Source organism: Pezoporus wallicus, unplaced genomic scaffold, assembly GCF_028554395.1.
Source record: "Pezoporus wallicus isolate ANWC-B61680 ecotype Strahan unplaced genomic scaffold, APGP_CSIRO_Pwel_v1 contig_5352, whole genome shotgun sequence".
Lineage (NCBI taxonomy): Eukaryota > Metazoa > Chordata > Aves > Psittaciformes > Psittacidae > Pezoporus > Pezoporus wallicus.
Genome location: NW_026639660.1, coordinates 2,286,068 through 2,304,648, shown reverse-complemented (window position 1 = coordinate 2,304,648; position 18,581 = coordinate 2,286,068). Strand labels below are relative to the sequence as shown.

The window sequence follows — 18,581 nt, the reverse complement described above, 5'->3', positions numbered from 1 at the left end:
AACAAGCTCTCCACAACTATTTTATCTTTTTTATTGTGTCTTGCACATTATTTCACAGCTTTTAGAATGAGGCAATGAATACACCTCCTTCATATGGAGTTCAGAAAAAAATAAAGAGGCATTCTCCCTCTATATGGTTAACACATATACTATTGCTTCATCCTCTACAATGTGCTGATTAAAAATTTAGCTGCAAGGCTACATTTTCTGTAGAAGATAAAGATAACCGCTGAAACAAGTAGCAATAGCAGGGAAAACTAAAAAAAAAAAAAAATAAAATCTCCTATTCAACAATGTTTGCTTTGAGACTTTCCGTAACTTTTTAAGCCATCAAGTTTAAAAGTGCCATAGTGCAAAATGTCTGGGCAGGCAAGAAGGGAAGCAGTTAAATGACAGAAAAAGTTGCAGCAGATTTTAAAATGCTGCTAAATATTTTCCTCCTAGAGTTACGGATTTGAAAGTGGAAAAAGTTACAGGCTATGTCCAAAGAAATTACAGTCTAGATCCAAATTTTGATCTATTTTGCCCTCAAGCTGTCCAGTTTTAACTTCAGAAATAGAACTCCTTAACAGATCTTTTAAAACTATTATAAAACTGAACTTCATACTGTGGTTACATTGTGCAAAAAGATTAACATTATCCAACTTTCTGTTTCCGATTTAATTCAACTCCCATTGAGTTTTTTCATTTCCATAATTACATCTTTCATTTCAGGCAACAGAAGCATGTATTTGAACTTACACTGCCTACTAAAAGTTACAAGAAAACCAGTGTCTTTGTGAATTTTCTGAGCTAGAACTCAGAGGTTTACTGCAATTCCTCTGAATCATTCAGTATAAAAAGAAAATGACACTTTACCCATATACACAAAAAAATTTTCACCATAGGCAATGGAAGGTCAGAATGCAAAAGCTGCATTAATTCCTGCCATAAGACAGTCACAGGGCATAGGGCCTGTAAGTAGGAATATGTAACTATGTAACACATTTTAACCTAGAAAGTCATTGGAAACTAACAAACATGGTACAGATTTAAGAGCTACAAGCAGTGCCTATCTAAAACAGGGAATGATCTTTCAGTATAAGTTTTTCTATCAAGAAAAAATCTCAACTTCCTTCAGCACTAATTCAAAGCTTCTTACAGTATTATTAATGAAGCTTGAAAAATTCACTTGACAAAAAATGTTTCTGGCAGACACCGATATATTTTGAAGACTACATGCTTTCATTCTGAATAAAACTTCAGAAAACAAAAAAACTGTCTGCTTTTGAAAGGCTAAATATTGCAGATCTGCCTCTGTATCTTCTGGTAAGGGGGCTTCTAATGCTGCCAAAAATTGCTGAGGGAACAAGAAAAACCTCAAAGACCAAAGAGCTGAAACACGAGCACCAGAGGAACAAATTCTTTTGCTCTCTGCAGCAGGACCACAGCAGTAGAGTCCTGTAAATGACATACAGCTAAAAGCTCACAGGAGAGCAGGAGATGACATATCACCATAACAGGATATGTATAAAATACTACTGAATGCATTGTATGGATTATGATTATGTTTAAGAAGCTGAATGGTTCATAAAGGCAGCAACACATACTTCAAACAGCAACACATATCTCAAGCAATGATCAAGATGAAGACTGAGTCTGTTTCAAGCCCTGATCAATGTTTCTTTCCTTGCCACATTATTTAGAATAAACTACTGCAAGATGACAGAATTTAGAAATATTAAAAAAACTTCTATAGACTCTGTTACCATATAAACTACAGGTAATATTTAACAGCAACAGCACAACAAAGTAATAAAAAAAAAAACCAAGAAAACCCTAACAAAACCAAAAAACAACCCTAGAGACAAAATACACAGGAGCAACCTCTGACCATTCCAACTCAGAAAAAAAGAAGGGCATTGCATTATATGCCACACTAGAAGACAAGCTTTTGACACACTATGATCACTAACAAAACTCAGCTCAATATTTTAGAGGTGCCAAGTATTTGTTTCTCCCTGATACTTTCGCTAAAACTCTTGGGTTTATGTCTGTCAGGCATGTGCACTTTGCCACACTTACTGGCAATAACTGACCTTCTTCTTATTTTCTTTTTATCTTCTCTTATCTTTTGGCAAAATTTTTTCCCACCCTCACCTTTTAAAATAAACAAATACATATACATACATATAGTTTTCTGCTTCTACCATGCCTAGCATGATAGATTTCAGTCTGTTCATTATTTATGCAGGAAGCCATAAACACTGAAGTCAGACTCATTAACAGCAAGAATTAGCATCTGCAGTACAATTTAGAGAACCTATCAGAGAAAGTCTTGTGAAGAAAATTATCGACGAATACTACCTCAGTAATACCTTACTCATTTTACATTAAGAAGAACAGAAGAATCTTACTATGAATCGGACGTGGAAACACAGGCATTGATCAGACAGTAACATTACATGGTACTTTAAGTAGTCACGTACATATAATGCAACACTACACAGAGAAAACTATTAATAAATTGTTTGATGACACACGGCAACGTGAATTTACATTTGTTGGCTTCCTTATACCAGCAGCTTCAAAGGTAATCTATGTAAATAAAGCCAGTGTTTCCAGGAAACCCTCATATCACAATAGTATCCAGTGAAAGAAACTGTGATAATGAACAGATGTTCCAAGATATGGGGGGAGCAACCCAAGAAATCAGTTTGCTGGTTTGGGCAGAATTATGTCACATTTTTATTTTCTTTTTCCTTAAAAAAAGCCTTTTCTAGAAATCAAATATGGCCTCTAGTAATCTTCAATATAATAAATAATGATTTCCACCTTTCCACGTTATCAACCTCTGCAGAACAGTCCAGGTATGCTAGAATCTGTTTCTCCAAGTAACTGTCGATGTTCTCCTCTGCCACAGATGATGCACTGAAAACATTCTGGATAGCTGAATTTGAAAATACTGCCTCGTATTTCCCATCCAAAATCAATTGTAATAATGATCCACTTTCTGAAGGAAAAGAAAAAAAAAGAAACAAATCAGTGTAAACTGTCTTACAAGGCCTAATCAAACCAAAACATATACCACTTCCCTTTCAAGGAATGAAACTTCACTTACAATGCAGAAGAAGTTGCACTGAAACTAAAGAACAGGAGTAGCAGCATCACTTTATCCAAAATTTTACAGGACTTGTATTAATGCTACAGTGAAATACAAACTGCCAGATCAACGTGAAACAAACTTGCACTGAAATTTCAGGGGAAAGACATGGATCTCGTTTCAAGCATGTACACTACAGTTACTGAAAACAACTTCAGTTGTCACATAACTCTTTTCTTCCTTCAAAATATTTTATGAGTGTGTTCCAGTAAAGTCCTACAGATAAGACAGTAATTTCACGGACTAGAAAACCCTTCTAGAGGAAATGCAACAAATAAAAATGGTTCAGTATTTTCTGGATTCAGTGAATACATTCTCATGTAAAAACTGCAGAAACTACTCAGTCTTTCCTTTAAATGCTTAGAATGTACACAAAGAATGGGCAATATGATTTTATCTTTATAAAAGAATTATTTTCCTATGATAAGTTTACTATCTCAATGAGAAGTCTGTATATGGAATCAGATTCTTAGGAATAACTAGATTTAGATCTAGTGGATTGAGATCTCTGTTTCTCCACTGAAGCCTTTCAAGACAAACAGAAGTCATGAAATACTACACATTTAGTTACTAAGAAGCATCAAAGGCATCAGATTCTTGACCCAGGCTACAACTTAGTTTACAGAATGTATCTTCTTTCTTCAGACATGCTTTAGTGCAAATCAATCCAGCAGCTGTTAGAACAACTTCATCATGCTAAACCTGCTATTATTGAGCAAAATCAGTATCTGCCTACACAGCAGCTGCAATTCATGTAGATGTACTAAGTGGTTTTAACTAGCTGATGCAGTTAAAGCTGATGCAGCTGAGAAGCAGCTGAGGAAATGCAGAGATTTGCATAGGATAGGTGCTTTAATATTAATCTGTGATGCCAGCTGGGGGCTGCAGCTCCCATGCACTCAGTGTTACCACAGCTACACTAATATTAGTACCAGAGCTAGCACCAAGCATTAAATCCATACACGCAGCAGCTCTGCAAGTGAATGAACCAAATACCAACCCTAAGCCCACCCAGCTAAAACAAGTATTCCAAACTTCAGACGTACAGGACAATGGAGCACAGAACCAATTTCACTAGCAGCAATGGATGACTTGGGAGGAATGAGTGATAGACACACGTTCATTCCGATCAGTCTGGACCTGCTAATCAGGCTGCTGGCCAAAATTTACTATTGTTCTTTACAAAAACAATCAGCTGAATGATGTAAGAGATCTTTTAGGTGCTAGATCATTTACCAAGAGCTGTAAGCTGTACCTGGAAAGGCATATGCAAAAGAATAGTACTTGTCCTGCAGCCCCACTGACATCATGCTCTCACAGAGAACAGCAATAACAAGAATTTTGGTCCAATCTACACTTTGGGGAGACTTTCTTTCACCAAATAACAGCTTCTCTATATTGGATTATATTTTTCCACACAGGCAAGACTGTAGCTGGCAGAATAACTATTGGCTGTGAGGATATTAAAAAATAGTGAGGTTTTCTCTTTCCAATAACACTGTAACATAACTGTAAGTACATAAAGTCTGCATTTGGTTCTGTGCTTAGCTTCTTATAAGACACCATACAAACTGAAGGTCACAGTCTTTAAACTGAGTTTCCAGATCACCGGTAGGAAGGGCCCATATAAGTGGTAACTAAGAATCACCACCAAGCCCACCATTTTCTCTCTCAACTGCAAGATACCTTTCACCAACTCTCAGTGGAAAGGTAGATCTGACAGGTCAGTCACATCACCTGACATTCCTGGACAGTACAACGATTAAGATTAAAAAGGAAGCAGCATAAACAGCTGAGCAGCTCTATACAGTTCTTTTCCAAAATTCCCTAAGTGCTTGGGTACAGATAAACAAGTCTTTCAACACACTACAACCTCTAAATGTTTTAAATACCATCACTTGAGCACAACTGTGTTTCTAGCCTCTCTGAAATATGCAAGTACCTTTTTGTGACAAATGTTACATTTTAAAAACTGCTGTGCTCCCCTGATTGAAAACTGGGTCAGTAACAACCGAATCAAGTGTCCTCAAGCGACTACTTTTCATTGTTTCCTCAAGCAACACTGACTAAATACTAGTAAAATATAGAACAAGTAGTTCATGGCAGACTTTTTCTCCTCCTGTTTTGCTACAAGAGCCAGGCAACCCTTCTCTCGAAGGTCATGAGCCAGCCGGAGGGCGCACTGTCATGAACAGCCTGACTAGAGGAGCGGCGGGGGCCTGCTGCAGACGCAGCTTCTCCACTTGAAACCCGGTCGGACCGGCAGGTAGCGGCCGAAAAACTCTTGAGAAGAGCCACGCCGAGGGGACCGCGCCTCTCGCCTCAGCTGCGCCGCTTCTCCAGGCTGACGAGCCCGGGGAGGGGGCGGCCCTGAGCCCGGCAGAGAGAGCAGGTGGAAGAGAGATACAACCGCCCCCAGAGCGAGCGGGGATGAAAAGAGCCGCAGCCACTACGCCAGCTCAGCCTGGGGCTGACGGAGACGCTGGTGGTTCCGGACGCGCACAGCGACGGCCACACACAAAGTCCGAGCACCTCCTCCGCGACGGGCCGAGACCTCCTCTCACCTGCCGCCGCGACTTCGCCCTGCTTCCACTCCAGGGCCTCGGCCGCGCTGAGGAAGCCCCTCAGCAAGGCGCTCTCCAAAGCGAACATGGTCCCGCCGTCCCCGCCCCGCTCCCTACCGCTGCCGGCTCGCGACCCCCGCGCTGACTGACAGGCGCTGCCGGCGCTCCCTCAACCCATGTGTGGGAACCGGCCTCAGGGAGCCGCCATGACACCGCCGCCGTGCACGCCGGGAGCATGCGACGCGCGCAGGCGCAGCGGCCCGTCCGGCACGCCTGTCCACGCTGGAGAGCAGCCCAGCGGGGGTGATGTGAGGGGGGAGCGGGGCTGAGAGAGCGCGGTGAGGTGTTGCTGGGGGAGGGGAGAGAGAGACCGAGCCCTCCGCTCCCCCCGCCAGGCGGTGCAGGGAGGGCGGGGCGCGGTGAGGTGCGGTGAGGTGAGGGGATGCCTTGGGACGAGCAGGCTGGGCGCAGGCGCGCCGGAGTGGGGCTGTTGCCTGTGTCGTTCCCTGATGAGGCTCCTCTCTTGAGGCCCGCGGGGGCGCGCATCCCCCGGAGCGTGTGTAACAATAAACTTTTCTGAGAATAAACGGTAAATAAAGCCAAGGAATATTTTGCTTTCTCACCTCTGCCCGTTTCCCCTATGCGCGGGTACTGGAGGCACTTTGAGACTGTAACAGGTACATACATGGCAGGAGAGCCACCGGCAGGAGTCAGTGCACTCCGGACTGAGAGGGGACTGATAACTGCTTATGTAAAAGATGGCTTTATCAGTTCTCATTTGCTACAGACTTGAGGAAGTGTGTTGCTTAAATTCGCTTCCCTAAACGATCTGAAGAACGCACATGTATTTCTCGACAAACAGTCAAAAGGTTTTGTTTGTATTTCAAGACCGCTTCTGTCAGTTGGCTCAAAGGGAAGCAAGCCTTTGGGAGTACTGCCTAGAGAGGATTCAAGATTTTAGCGTAATGCTTCGTACTATTTCTAAGCAGGAAGTAGATAATTAGACCTTCTGACACAGGAGTTCTCAGGGAATCACCTTCATCTTTAACTTTCTTCCATGAGGGTATATGACGCATACGAAGTGGTGTGCTACTCTGGTGTCTGTACCAGCATGTTTAATGTCATCTCGCAAGATGTGCTGCTGTTTTGATCGATATTATATAAATAAATATTTTCTGTTGCAGAAGCTTTTTCCTAAAGCCTTTTGAAATAGATGATCTCATTGTGGACTACCAAAAAAAAACACCACTACTCTTAAAGAAAGATTTGGTAAGTTTAAGGTAATTATTATTAGTTTAAACATAATAAATAGACATTTATTACAACATTTTTAACAATGAGATGCTGATTGTAAAAGCTGTCATTATATGAATTTTAATTTATCCTCAATTCTATGTGCCAGGTCTCTGTTACTGTTGAAGAAAGAAGCAATTGTGTTGTATGCCATTTTTTAACAATAGTTGATTTGCTATCTGAGGAGAGGGGAAAGGGAAGGATTTATCCTCTTGAGGATAAAACCCACTCAGGTACAGCAGGATGAAAACTTGAAAGGTTGTATACCCAAACTTCTGCAGTTATAAAGAGAATATTTGAGGTGTCTGGTGAGAGAAAGGGAGCTGCAAAGTTTGAATTGGGGAATTCTATCCATTTTTCTTACTTTGTTAATTCAATCCAGCTATATCCCAGTAACCAGTTATTCTTTGTTAACAGGAAAAATATTCATATGAATACGAATCATCGTATTTATGGTCACATCATCTTGAGTTAGATCTTCAGAAACAGACTTCAAGCTTGTTTGAAGCTTAGTGGGCTCCAAAAGATGTAAGTTAAGAGTTGAAACTACATTCTTCAGTTTTGCTGAGTTAATGTGCAGGCCCGCATTTTAAGGAGGAGTGGTTCCTTAGGAAGTTTCCAGCATACCTACAGCTTTTCCAGTTATATTTGCCATTTAAAAATAAACATAGACTTAGGGTCTTGAGGTGACAAAGGCAAAAAAAAGACAATTATTATACAGCTGTTACAGCCTATTAGTAGTATATCTCAGTCACTGGGACTGATGTGATATTTGGCATATATTACAGTTTCTTCACTGCACTTACCAACTATCATTGTATCCTTTGGTTCTCTCAGGTCTGACCAGTTCACCAACTTAGACTCTTGCTTCACCCAGACCCTGACTAACACAATCACTGCTTAGCAAGGGAGGTGGAGGTAGCAAAGCTACAGTTCTAAAGTGCTAAAATAATAGTGGTTAGGAAATCCTTCTCTTACTAACAACTTTATAAAGCAGCAACAGAGGCAGTGTAGGTCACCACACAACAGGAAAAGAAAGAGTGATTCAAACTACTCCTAGAGAATGAACAACGAAGAACATGGCCAGTTGCAAGTAGCTCTGGGCAGCTCTTCTCTGATACAGTGGCGACTCTCCTAAAAGCACTTACATTAATCTTCACTGATTATTCAGGAAATATTATATGCTAATATTACTGTAACTCTTTGTGTATGGTATCCAAGATCAGTTAAATAACTAGGCAAAGATAAAGTAGGTCTTGAGTAAATATACAGTCTGTGAAACAAAATTATAAGATTAAGCAGAAACACTGATTATGACAGGCAGCAAACAATGAAGGGGTGACAAGTTTCACATTCTGAGAACCTTGCTGAATTTCTACCATCTTACCAGAAAGCAGTGCAGCCCTTGTTAATAAATTCTAATTGTGCTTGAAAATCACTTACAGTCCTGGTTTTTATGCTGGTCTCCCAAAGTTTGAGGTATCTCTGTGACTTGACCTCAGTAAGGTTTGGTGTGTGACTTAGGCATAACCAGTGGTCCTTATTCTCTGTTTTATATTGCAAGATCTGGTGAGTGCTGTGGATGAAAGGGGGGGGTGATGTCTGTGGATGTGTGTGTATTAATTACAGAATATTCCATGTAAATAAGCAGAAAAATACTGGATATGTTTTTGTGACTATTTTTACAACAATATAATAAGCAGTCCTCTTCAGCTTTCAGACTTAGAGTCTAAAAACACAAGTTAGATTGTTATATGATTAAGTGAGAATGCATTTTACTTGTATTGTATTGTATTGCATTACATTTACATTGTATTGTATTGCATTGTGTACAGTTCATTTAATTGTATACCCAAATTGGTTTAGATCTACAGAATAGTTAGATGTTACATTGTATGTTCCAATATGATTATTCCAGCTAATTAGCGTGAAGGATTTAACTTTAATAGTGTTATTAGCTTAAATACTCTGTGTTAAGTTATAATAAGAAACAGGAACATTCTGCCTGATGAGAAGTGTACTATCCTGAAAAACTTCCAGTTTCTTACAGCTTTGTCAAATAGCACAAATACATGTTTTGATGTTTTCTATTTGGAGAATATCCCTTAGCTTGGAGTTATAAGCAAAGCAGGTACTATTTATCTCTACAAACAAACAAACAAAACAAAACAACAACCATGGGCACAAAAATGTTTCTTCCTGTGTTTTCTACTCTTCTCTCTGAAAAGTGTTTTGGTAGTGATTGGGAGTATGGTGCCCTATATGTCAGAGTAGTACTTTTTGGCCGTCTCCATTTTTGCGTCTCAGTTTCAGTTTGCTTAAGTAAAAGTTCAGCAGGGTTTTGCAGTGTGATAGAGTTATAACAACAGAGGAATAAAGAGCATGTGAAGACCAAGTGAAGGAAAATAAGTTCCTATAGGTTTTCCAACTGTTCTTCTCAGTAGCAGAATTATACCTTAATCTTGTTGCTGTGGGAAACTTTCTTCTTTCTGCTGTTGTAAGTTAAGGAGCACATGAGTAGGATTTTGACCAGAGAGCAGACTAGAAATGCTTATGATGAGAAATCACTTTTTATATCTTGTGTGCCTGAACTCTGCTGATCTGTTATACAGCCCTTCTGTTCAAAGGCTGCCCGTAGCAATTATTAATAAAAATAGATTAGGAAATAGTAAGGGATTAATCCATGTCTACGTGTTCATATTCTGCCACAAAATCAATTGCAGGGCATTGTGAACATATTTTGAACATGAGAGTAGGGAAAATATTCATGCTGTCCTTATCTTCTTCACTTGAAAGAAGACCAGTTGCTTTAGACTTATGCTGCATCTCAGAGGAAGACCTCTTCTTGTTCACCTTTAAAGGCAAAATGTTTGGGGTTCTTTTCGGTGCTTATCCAGTCTTGATTTTTAGGATACTTGTCTGAATTGCCTATGCTTCGATTTATCTAGGTGATACCTCTAGCTTTACTGATGAAGAGTGGCCTGAAACAAATATGGTCACTTTACTAAGGATCAAAAGTTGGCTAAACCAAGATTTACAGTAACAAATGTAGAAAACAAACAAAAAAAAGCTTATCAAAAAGTTATTAGAGATGTGGGAGTCTATTAAGAGCTGGAGTATACTTTTTGTGTGGATTCACACAGAGCAAAAAATATGTTGGTGTCTGACCTCCCAGAGTGGCTTTGAATTGTCTGTATCACAGAGCTGCATCATACTGACTCATTCTCATTGCATATTGACATCCCTGTTGGTAATGAACTGCTGTCTCTCCTTTGTAGCAATTTCAGCTTGCACATTTTTGTTTTCTCCTCCCACTGAAGTTTTTGTTCTTATATCTACAGTTGAGATTGCTCAATCTCAACGAGATTGAGTTTGTTCTTGTATCTACAGTTCTTACAGTTGAGATTGCCTTATCCAAGAAGACATGCACTGTTTTGCAGGTGCAGTAGAGCACTTATTTCTGTATTAGAAACAAGTATTCACTCCTCTAAATGGAAAAGGAATATGACGTCCTATCTAGTGTCTGTAGGGGCTTTGCTGTAACTTAAGTCCCTCCCACGTCAACACATAAGAGGATGGTAACGCAAGCACCAGTTGCAGATTTGTACTGTTTATGTATGCCTTTCCTTTATATAGATAACATCTAAACCCTTTAAAATAAAGATGCTAATGCTTATAAAGCAAGCAAGAGTGCAGCCACCATTCTAAAATAAAATGATCAACCACTGCCATGAATATTCTGTATTCAGTTCTAGTCAGCTCAGAACTATCCTGCCTGGGATGAAACAATACATACACTGTGGGTTTTGCTACCATGGATCATTCCTGGAACAAGTGAACCAGGAATGGCACACAGAGAGCAGATGCTTTACTAACTTCTTATTCCTCTGGATGTAGATGAGAGATTGTGTTTAGGGCCAGTTTCCAAATTTATGCTGGGGGGGGGGGGAAGATGACCTAAAACATACTTTAACAGAACCGTGACTTCTCCCTCTGCTCCCTCCGCTCCCTCCCATCTTATGCTTATCATCCTCTATAACCTTGGTGACAAAGAAGGTGATCTGTCCTTCCACAAAGTCATTAGAACTGGTGCTGATGGCATTTTTCGGAAGGACTTTTCAGGTGTATGCTACTATTACCACCAAATTCTTGTCAGCACACTCAGGCTAAGAGCCTATGACTTGATGTCTGGCAAAAGTCCTATAGTATTTGCTTGTAAAAATGGATAAGCCCACACAAAATGAGTAGAGATCGGGCCAAACAGACATAGTGATACTACTCTCCTAATTAAAACATCCTTTCTTAAAACTTCCAAGGAATAGGTTTGGAGTCTCTGCTGTTACCTGTGGCTTAATAATATTCTCAGGTCTTCTTGTCTAGATTTTTGTTTTTTTCCCCTTAAACTTTATGAACCCATTCCTTGCTTTTTCTTACACAGGAAATTGAAGTTTAAGTTATTTGATTCAAATTTTCCTTTGGAGTTGGCAGTAATTCTAAGGCTAAATGCCAATTCATTGCTCCCATGCCATTTCAACCTTTAATGCAGTTAAACTTTGTAAAACTGTTTAGCTAAGTTTTTTTCTTGTTGTCAAATAATCCATCTTAGAACCCATTATTAATTCTTGTTTTAGAAAAAAAAAAAGAGATTTTTAGAGAGATGAAAATGCATTTACTCATTTTTGCATTAAATTTCTTGACTCTTGGGGACAGGTGTTTTGTTTTTCTGAAAATGGCTGAAGAGATAGGGAACCAGGTTTTGCTTAAATTTCTTAGCTTTATTTTTTTTCATTAATCACTACTTCTCAACTTTGTTTTTTTCCCTCAAATTTTGCTTATTTCTTCATGAACTAACCTATGAGAAAAGAGCTAGGATGGTATTTAGTCAGAAAAAGAAGTCTTAGAGGAGTTTGTGATAGTCTTCCCATTAATAGGAGTTGCTATAAGGGGGATATGGAGGATTTTCAGCACACACATTTGAAATTTCATCATAGAATGGTTTGGGTTGGCAAGAACCTTAAGATCATCTAGTTCCCAACCCCCCTGCTATGGGAAGGGATGCCTCACACTAAACCATGTCACCCAAGGCTCTGTCCAGCCTGTCCTTGAACACCGCCAGGGATGGAGCATTCACAACTTCCCTGGGCAACCTGTTCCAGTGCCTCACTACCCTCACAGTAAAGAACTTCCTTATATCTAACCTAAACTTCCTCTGCTTAAGTTTGGACCTGTTACCCCTTGTCCTGTCACTACAGTCCCTAATGAAGAGTCCCTCTCCAGCATCCCTATAGGCCCCCTTCAGATACTGAAAGGCTGCTCTGAGGTCTCCACAGAGCCTTCCCCAGGCTGAACAGCCCCAACTTTCTCAGTCTGCCTTCATACAGGAGGTGCTCCAGCCCCCTGATCATCCTCATGGCCCTCCTCTGGACTTCCTCCAACCGCTCCATGTCCTTCTTAAGTTGAGGACACTAAAGCTGCACACAGTACTGCAAGGGGGGTCTCATGAGAGCAGAGGGGCAGGATCACCTCCTTGGACCTGCTGGTCAAGCTCCTTTTGTTGCAGCCCAGGATAGGGTTGGCTTTTTGGGCTGCGAGCACAAACTTAAGCTGGCTTATGTTCAGTTTCTCGTCGACCAACACCCCCAAGTCCTCCACAGGGCTGCTCTGAATCACTTCTCCACCCAACCTGTAGCTGTGCCTGGGGTTGTTTTGACCCAGGTGCATTTTTTGATCTGCTGAGGAGAGGAGTTTTCCCTAAATTATCTCCTGACCTCCCTTTATGAAATTTTTTCCTTATGATTTTGTTTCTTCCCAAGTTTTTCTCTGAACCTTGAATCACCTTGATGGGAGAAGTCTGCATTCACATTTGGTGGCTCGGAAATACATTTTGCAGCAGTACTTGCATAGGAATAACTTTCAGCAGTATAGAACTTTACTGGTCTGCTCTGTAGAATGTATAGTCAGGAAAAGGGAAGCGAGATCTTTCTATAGATGGTTGTGGTCTGATAAATAAGCATGTGTGCTATTTCAGACTGTGCATTTGATTTGCAGTACTGCTCAATCATACTTTAATTCTTTTTAGTCTAATGATTTTAGACAAATGATTCAAAACATTTAATCAAATGCTTCTCAAAAAAAACCAACAACAAAGCAAACCCCAGCTTTTCCTCATCTTCCCTTTTCTCTCCTCTTTTAGCTCATTATCTCAGTCCACACTGTGCACCCAGGCAGAGCCCCAAAATGTATAATAAGTTTCATTGTGGGAATGACACTTGCATGACCTGACCTTAAAGAGACTAGGTAAAAATACAGTCTTGATTGGAAATTGCTGCCACTCTTTTATTGGCATTTTTTAAAGTAATGTATTATTCAGCCTTAATGGCATTAGGTATTTCATCTACTTTATTACTTTTCTGAAAAGTTAGAAAGGTAATCCACAAATCTATGTTGCTTTTTTTCTTTTCTATAGATAAGTGTAGTTTTTAATAGCTGAATTTAGATTGGAGAGGCGACATTGTGACTGACTGGCATGGAACCAGATTCTGATAGCATCACAGTGTGGTATAGGTCAAGACTTAATTTAGTCTGGCTTCTAGTGTGAACAGATTCTCCTCTAAAGTCATGTCTTTGTTCCTGACATAAAATAATAGCTATTTCTATTTACATCTCATTTTCAAGCCATAAAAGTCTATGCCAGTACTAAAATGGGAAGAAAGGTACAGGATAAAGATAGTGTCCTTGCTATAGTTCAGTTGTTTCTGGAAGAACAGAAATAGGTGTTGGGGACTTAGTTTTGGTCCTTCTCTCTTAAAGATGGCTAAATAAAGGTAAGATAAGGCTTGCATCTTTAAGTCACCTACTTAGTGTAGCAATATATGTTGATTTATGTTGTGAAGCCCTCCAGTTTCTAACTTGCTGATCTAACTAATTCTGATGAATCTGCTGCTGGGATTTAGTATGTGAAAACTGAGTTTTGCAGAGACTGCAAGTACTTGTTAGAGAATTTACGCCTAGCTTATACTTGTGAGTTAATACTGTGTTTTGATCTTTCTGGTTTTAAACATGTAGTAGAATCACATTTTCCCATCTTCTGGTTCCTTATCTGTCCTTCTTGACAAAGTAACAAAATGTATTCTCTCTCTTTTAATAAGCCAGACTGTCCTCCATTTCTGGCAGCCAAGTTTCTGGTCTTTCCAAGTTTTCAATCAATTATTTGGGAACTTGCTGCTGTTTTGTAGTAATTGTATAATCTTCCCCTTACTGCTTATTGGGATTGAGTTTTATATGCATGGAATCTTTAATCACCATTTTTTGGCATTTTAGCATCTTGAATTAATTTAATCAGATGAAAGATCAATAGGTAAGGTCTTAACTATTCTTGATAGCCAGATGCTCCTATATTTTGCATGCAGAAAGCTTCCAGCTGCTCTCAGGTTGACAAATGAACTGAGTTTTGAATGTGTCCCCTGTTTACTTTAATGGTTAAGCGTTCAGGTTTTCCAAACCCCATGTTCTCTCTCTGCATTGAAGTGCATAGGCCTAATAGGAGGAAGCTTCATACAGATTAGTTCACTATATAGTATATTTCTGGTTTAATGCCATTAGAAGTAGTTCATCTTAAATATTTGTAAGTATATTCAGACTTGAACTCCAAACACAGCATCTTTTGACTACTTCAGGCTTGCACAGAAGGCACTTGGGGAAGGAGAAGGAGCAGCTTATTTCAGTAGCTGGCTTTTGAGAACTAGAACTGAGAATGTTATTCTGTCACCTGTGTTCCCTATAAACTATTTCTTGAATTTGGTTTAAAGTTGCTGTAAATCAAAACTGTCTCACCTTAGTATATATACAGATATTTCAGTTAGCCTTAGGTATTATTGCATTATTCCAGTCTTTGCAAATGAGTTTAAAAAAAATAACCTAGAGTTGTTACTATATTCTCTGATATTATATATGATAAGGACTTGTATCAAAATACACACACTGAGCTGCTGTAGGAAGGTCCCACACTCAGAATGTACAGATCATCTGTTGTCACTATGTAAAGTCTTAAGACTTGTTAACACAAAAGTTGGAAGGTAATGCTGCATGTGGAGCAAAATTTAAAAGACATTATCAGCTATGTTACCATCATTCTACTAGAATAATTGTAAAATTCAAGACATTAAATATTGTTTGACTTAGAAGTACAAAAAGAGGGAAATCCCACAGGTGTAAGCACAGCCAAAATCTCTGCCAAGGTGCAATTTGGACAGTGTCATTTAACCCCCAGAAAAAATTGTGCCAGAAGCTTGGACAAAGAGTTGTTCAGATTCTCTGCCTAAATAGTCGTTACAGTCTACTGGATGATGACAATACAGAAAAATATATTAACAAATCCCAGTAATGGGATAATACCAATATCTTAGTCCTACATATGACTGAAAATAAACACAGCACTTAATATAAAGGAGCAGAAAGAAACTATCCAGCCCCTGTATTGCTGTTATTGCTAGCCTGATTTCCTGGGGAAAACGGATCTATGCAGCCTTGTCTTGCTAGCTGCCCTCATTTAATACTTTCATAGCCCACTGGCTATGCTCAGCCAAACTGAAACAGAGGCATAACTTGTCTCTAAGACTTTTCTTTCTTTTTTTTTTTTTTTTTTCCCCTGGATTTGTGAAGAAGCTAGATAGATAAGAATAGATAAATTTGTGTCTCCTGCATGAAAACTTCCTTATTATCACATAACAGAAAACAGCCTTGTGGGGTGAGGAGTGTGGGGAACCATTAAATGCCCTGAGAGCAGAAAAAGTCAGCTGAAACACAAATCAGTAGGAAGCCAGGCCTCAGTAACTCTTGTGTATGCAAACCTCCTGATTTAGTTATATCACCATTATCCTTAAAGTCCCTGTTTACAGCACACAAATTTGGAAACTGTTTACTTTTCCACTAAATTTTCTCTCTTAATATTTCTTTGTATAATGGAGGGATTTTTTACTTACACCTATTACTGCTTTTCCAGTGTCATAGCTTCTGTGTATATCTAGGCTAAATTCTGCTGCCAGTGACAATGCAGACCACTGTCATAGTTCACTTTTGCTTCCTATTGCAATTATTAGTGGTATCATTTTTGTCAATGACAAGCTTGCATTCAAGTCTTCAATAAAAACGTGTAGCTTAAAATCTCCAGATTTCAGTTGTGAAACAGGATTTGTGACTATAACTCAGGCTGATGTTTCTGGGGAAAGGAAGAGACAGGTTGGATTCTGATGTACAGTGACTTTCTTTGGAAAGTTTTTCCTGTGTCTGTCATCATAATGCTAGTTGTTGTCAGTTTGTTGCAGGCTTTCTACCATAGAGGATGTGGTGCTTTGCTTCAGGTTACTAGCACTGTCTTGAAAAAAGAATATCTAGGAAAAAATAATAGCTAAAGATGAAGCATGAGAGGGAGGGAGGGTGCTTTTCATTTTCTGTGTTAAGTAAGATCTGCCAAAATCCTTGGATCGCAAAGTTGACAATTATTTTCTTTAGGTGTCCTCTTAATTTCTTTTGAGAAGCAATACGTAATCTCATTGAAATACTTTTGATTGGTAGCAGGGCCTAACAGGGGTTTATGAGTAAGATACGTATGTATTGTCCATGGGCTTGCAAAGTTTATCATTTCCATAAAATACCCTCACTATACCTGCCTTTGAAAAGAACAGCTGAATTTTGCTATTAGGTTCTGTGTATTTCAACAAAATTGAAAGCTGCTGTTGCCACACAGGCGTGCACCCTCATGGTGGTTCCCAGCTGCAGCACTGGCTGTTTGCTTTTCATGTTTAATTCTTTGTCTGGACCCAGGGAAACAGCTGTGAATTTCTGGAAGAGATTTTCTTTAAAGAAGGGATTTCCATTCCTCATTATGTCACAATTCTAAGTTACAGTTTTAAAAAGACTGATAGGGAGGGTATAGGGCTTCAGTCTCTGGATCAGTGTTTGAGGCCAGAATTTTCTTTTTTTGAAGATAAAGGTATTTTCAAATCAGAGGGTTTTTTTTTAAAAAACAAACCAACCAACCAGCTAATAATTTGCAGCAGTGGTAGCAGATTAAAGACAACCAGAAATTACCAGTTTTAAAAGGGTTTTCTTTGAATGTTTCTTCACAGAACTTTCTCTTGGGCATCAGAGCTATGCTGGTAGTAGCAGTCAAATGTAAACCATTTTGTGTTGTTACTTTTCTGTAAAGAAACCTAAAGCAAATCAGTAAACATAAATATTACTACTAGTTTATTAATTTACGTAACTTGCAGGAATCCTAAATCAGTTTGTAGCTGGCTTTACATTTTAACCCAAGAGGATGTGAAATTCAGCTTTCAGGACAACAGTGATTGTAGGTGACATGCAGAACTTTGCTTTTGAAGGAACCCACCAAGAGCTTGGGGCAGCCAAGCTTTTCTGCTCCTTGTCATTCATATGGAAAAAAAAGCAGCGGCCATGGCCAAAAGTAACTGCTGAAAAGGAAATCTCCAAGCTCTTGAGGATTCATAGAAAAATTCTTTGCTGACCATGACCAGAAGAGGAGTTAGCTGTCTTGCTGGTTCTTGCTGGCTGGCAGCTATCCCTGTTCCAGTATTTTTTCATCCTAATGATGTTTATCTATACGCCCTGACTCAGAGTGAGATAGATGAGTTAAATATGTGTTTGAATACAATGCAAGATGGAAGAGTAGTCTGAGACACAGAAAGAGGATCAGTTCCCAGAAATAATGATGATCTAGTACTTCTACAGTCTTCATAATTTCCTAGGCATGAGTGAATGTGTAGCTTCTGTAACATGCGACTTTTTGAAAAGGAAATAGAATAACTGAATTTTAAACAAAGCCAATGCTAAAGCTTACTGCTTTGTGTGCTAATACAGCAGCAGTCTGACTTTTTACCCTTTTTTTTTTCCCCTAGCACACTCTCTTCAGTGTTACTGTAGTCAGATATCCCAAGAGATCCACCCTTGGAAAGTCTTCCACGTTTCTCAGGTGCGATATCTACTTTTAAATTTTCTTATAGTTTTTGTAAGTGAACCTTAGACCTGTTAATCAGGTAACTAGTTGAAAAGTGAAAGAGATGTCTTGTTGATAAATATTGCTGTGTGGTTTGAAGCACTGGTTTGATGTATAATTCTAGCAGCTGGCAGATTTCAAACGCAAGAAACTTTCAAGTCCAGCACAGAATAATCTTCAAGCTGCAAATAGCTTGGATGAAGCCACAGGATGAAATAAAAACAATAAATCCCTTAGAAATTATTTATTTGCATTCACCAAATGTAAGAAAACAGCAACAGCTCTTTCTCCAGTGTTGACACTGCAGTTCAGTGCCACCAGCTAAAGCTTGGCCTACAGATAGAGTGCTCACATAATAAAGTACTTGCAATTTTTCATATTTGCAGATACAGTTTTTTGAATAGAGAACACTTCAGTAGTGTTTTATAAGCTTGCATAAATGAAGGTTATTTCTTTTCCAATTTCCAAAGTTGCATTGTTATTTATCCATATTAGTGTAGCACCTCTGATAGGCCCTGCTGTGCCAGTCACTATACAAACTCAGAGTTTGTCTGTTTCCAGAGAAATA

The 18,581-nt window shown here is 39.2% G+C and overlaps 1 protein-coding gene across 1 annotated transcript in view; it reads right to left on the bottom strand.

The window, feature by feature from the left end:
- Nucleotides 1–5,826, bottom strand: part of TTC27 (tetratricopeptide repeat domain 27) — a 117,797-nt gene extending 111,971 nt beyond the window's left edge. The window contains exons 1-2 of the mRNA XM_057415459.1: nt 5,707–5,826; nt 2,815–2,992 (exon numbers count right to left, since the gene is read on the bottom strand). Coding sequence (XP_057271442.1) covers nt 2,815–2,992; nt 5,707–5,794 — 266 coding nt within the window. The 5' untranslated portion in view covers nt 5,795–5,826. The remainder of the gene's footprint in view (nt 1–2,814; nt 2,993–5,706) is intronic.
- Nucleotides 5,827–18,581: the final 12,755 nt, after the last annotated feature.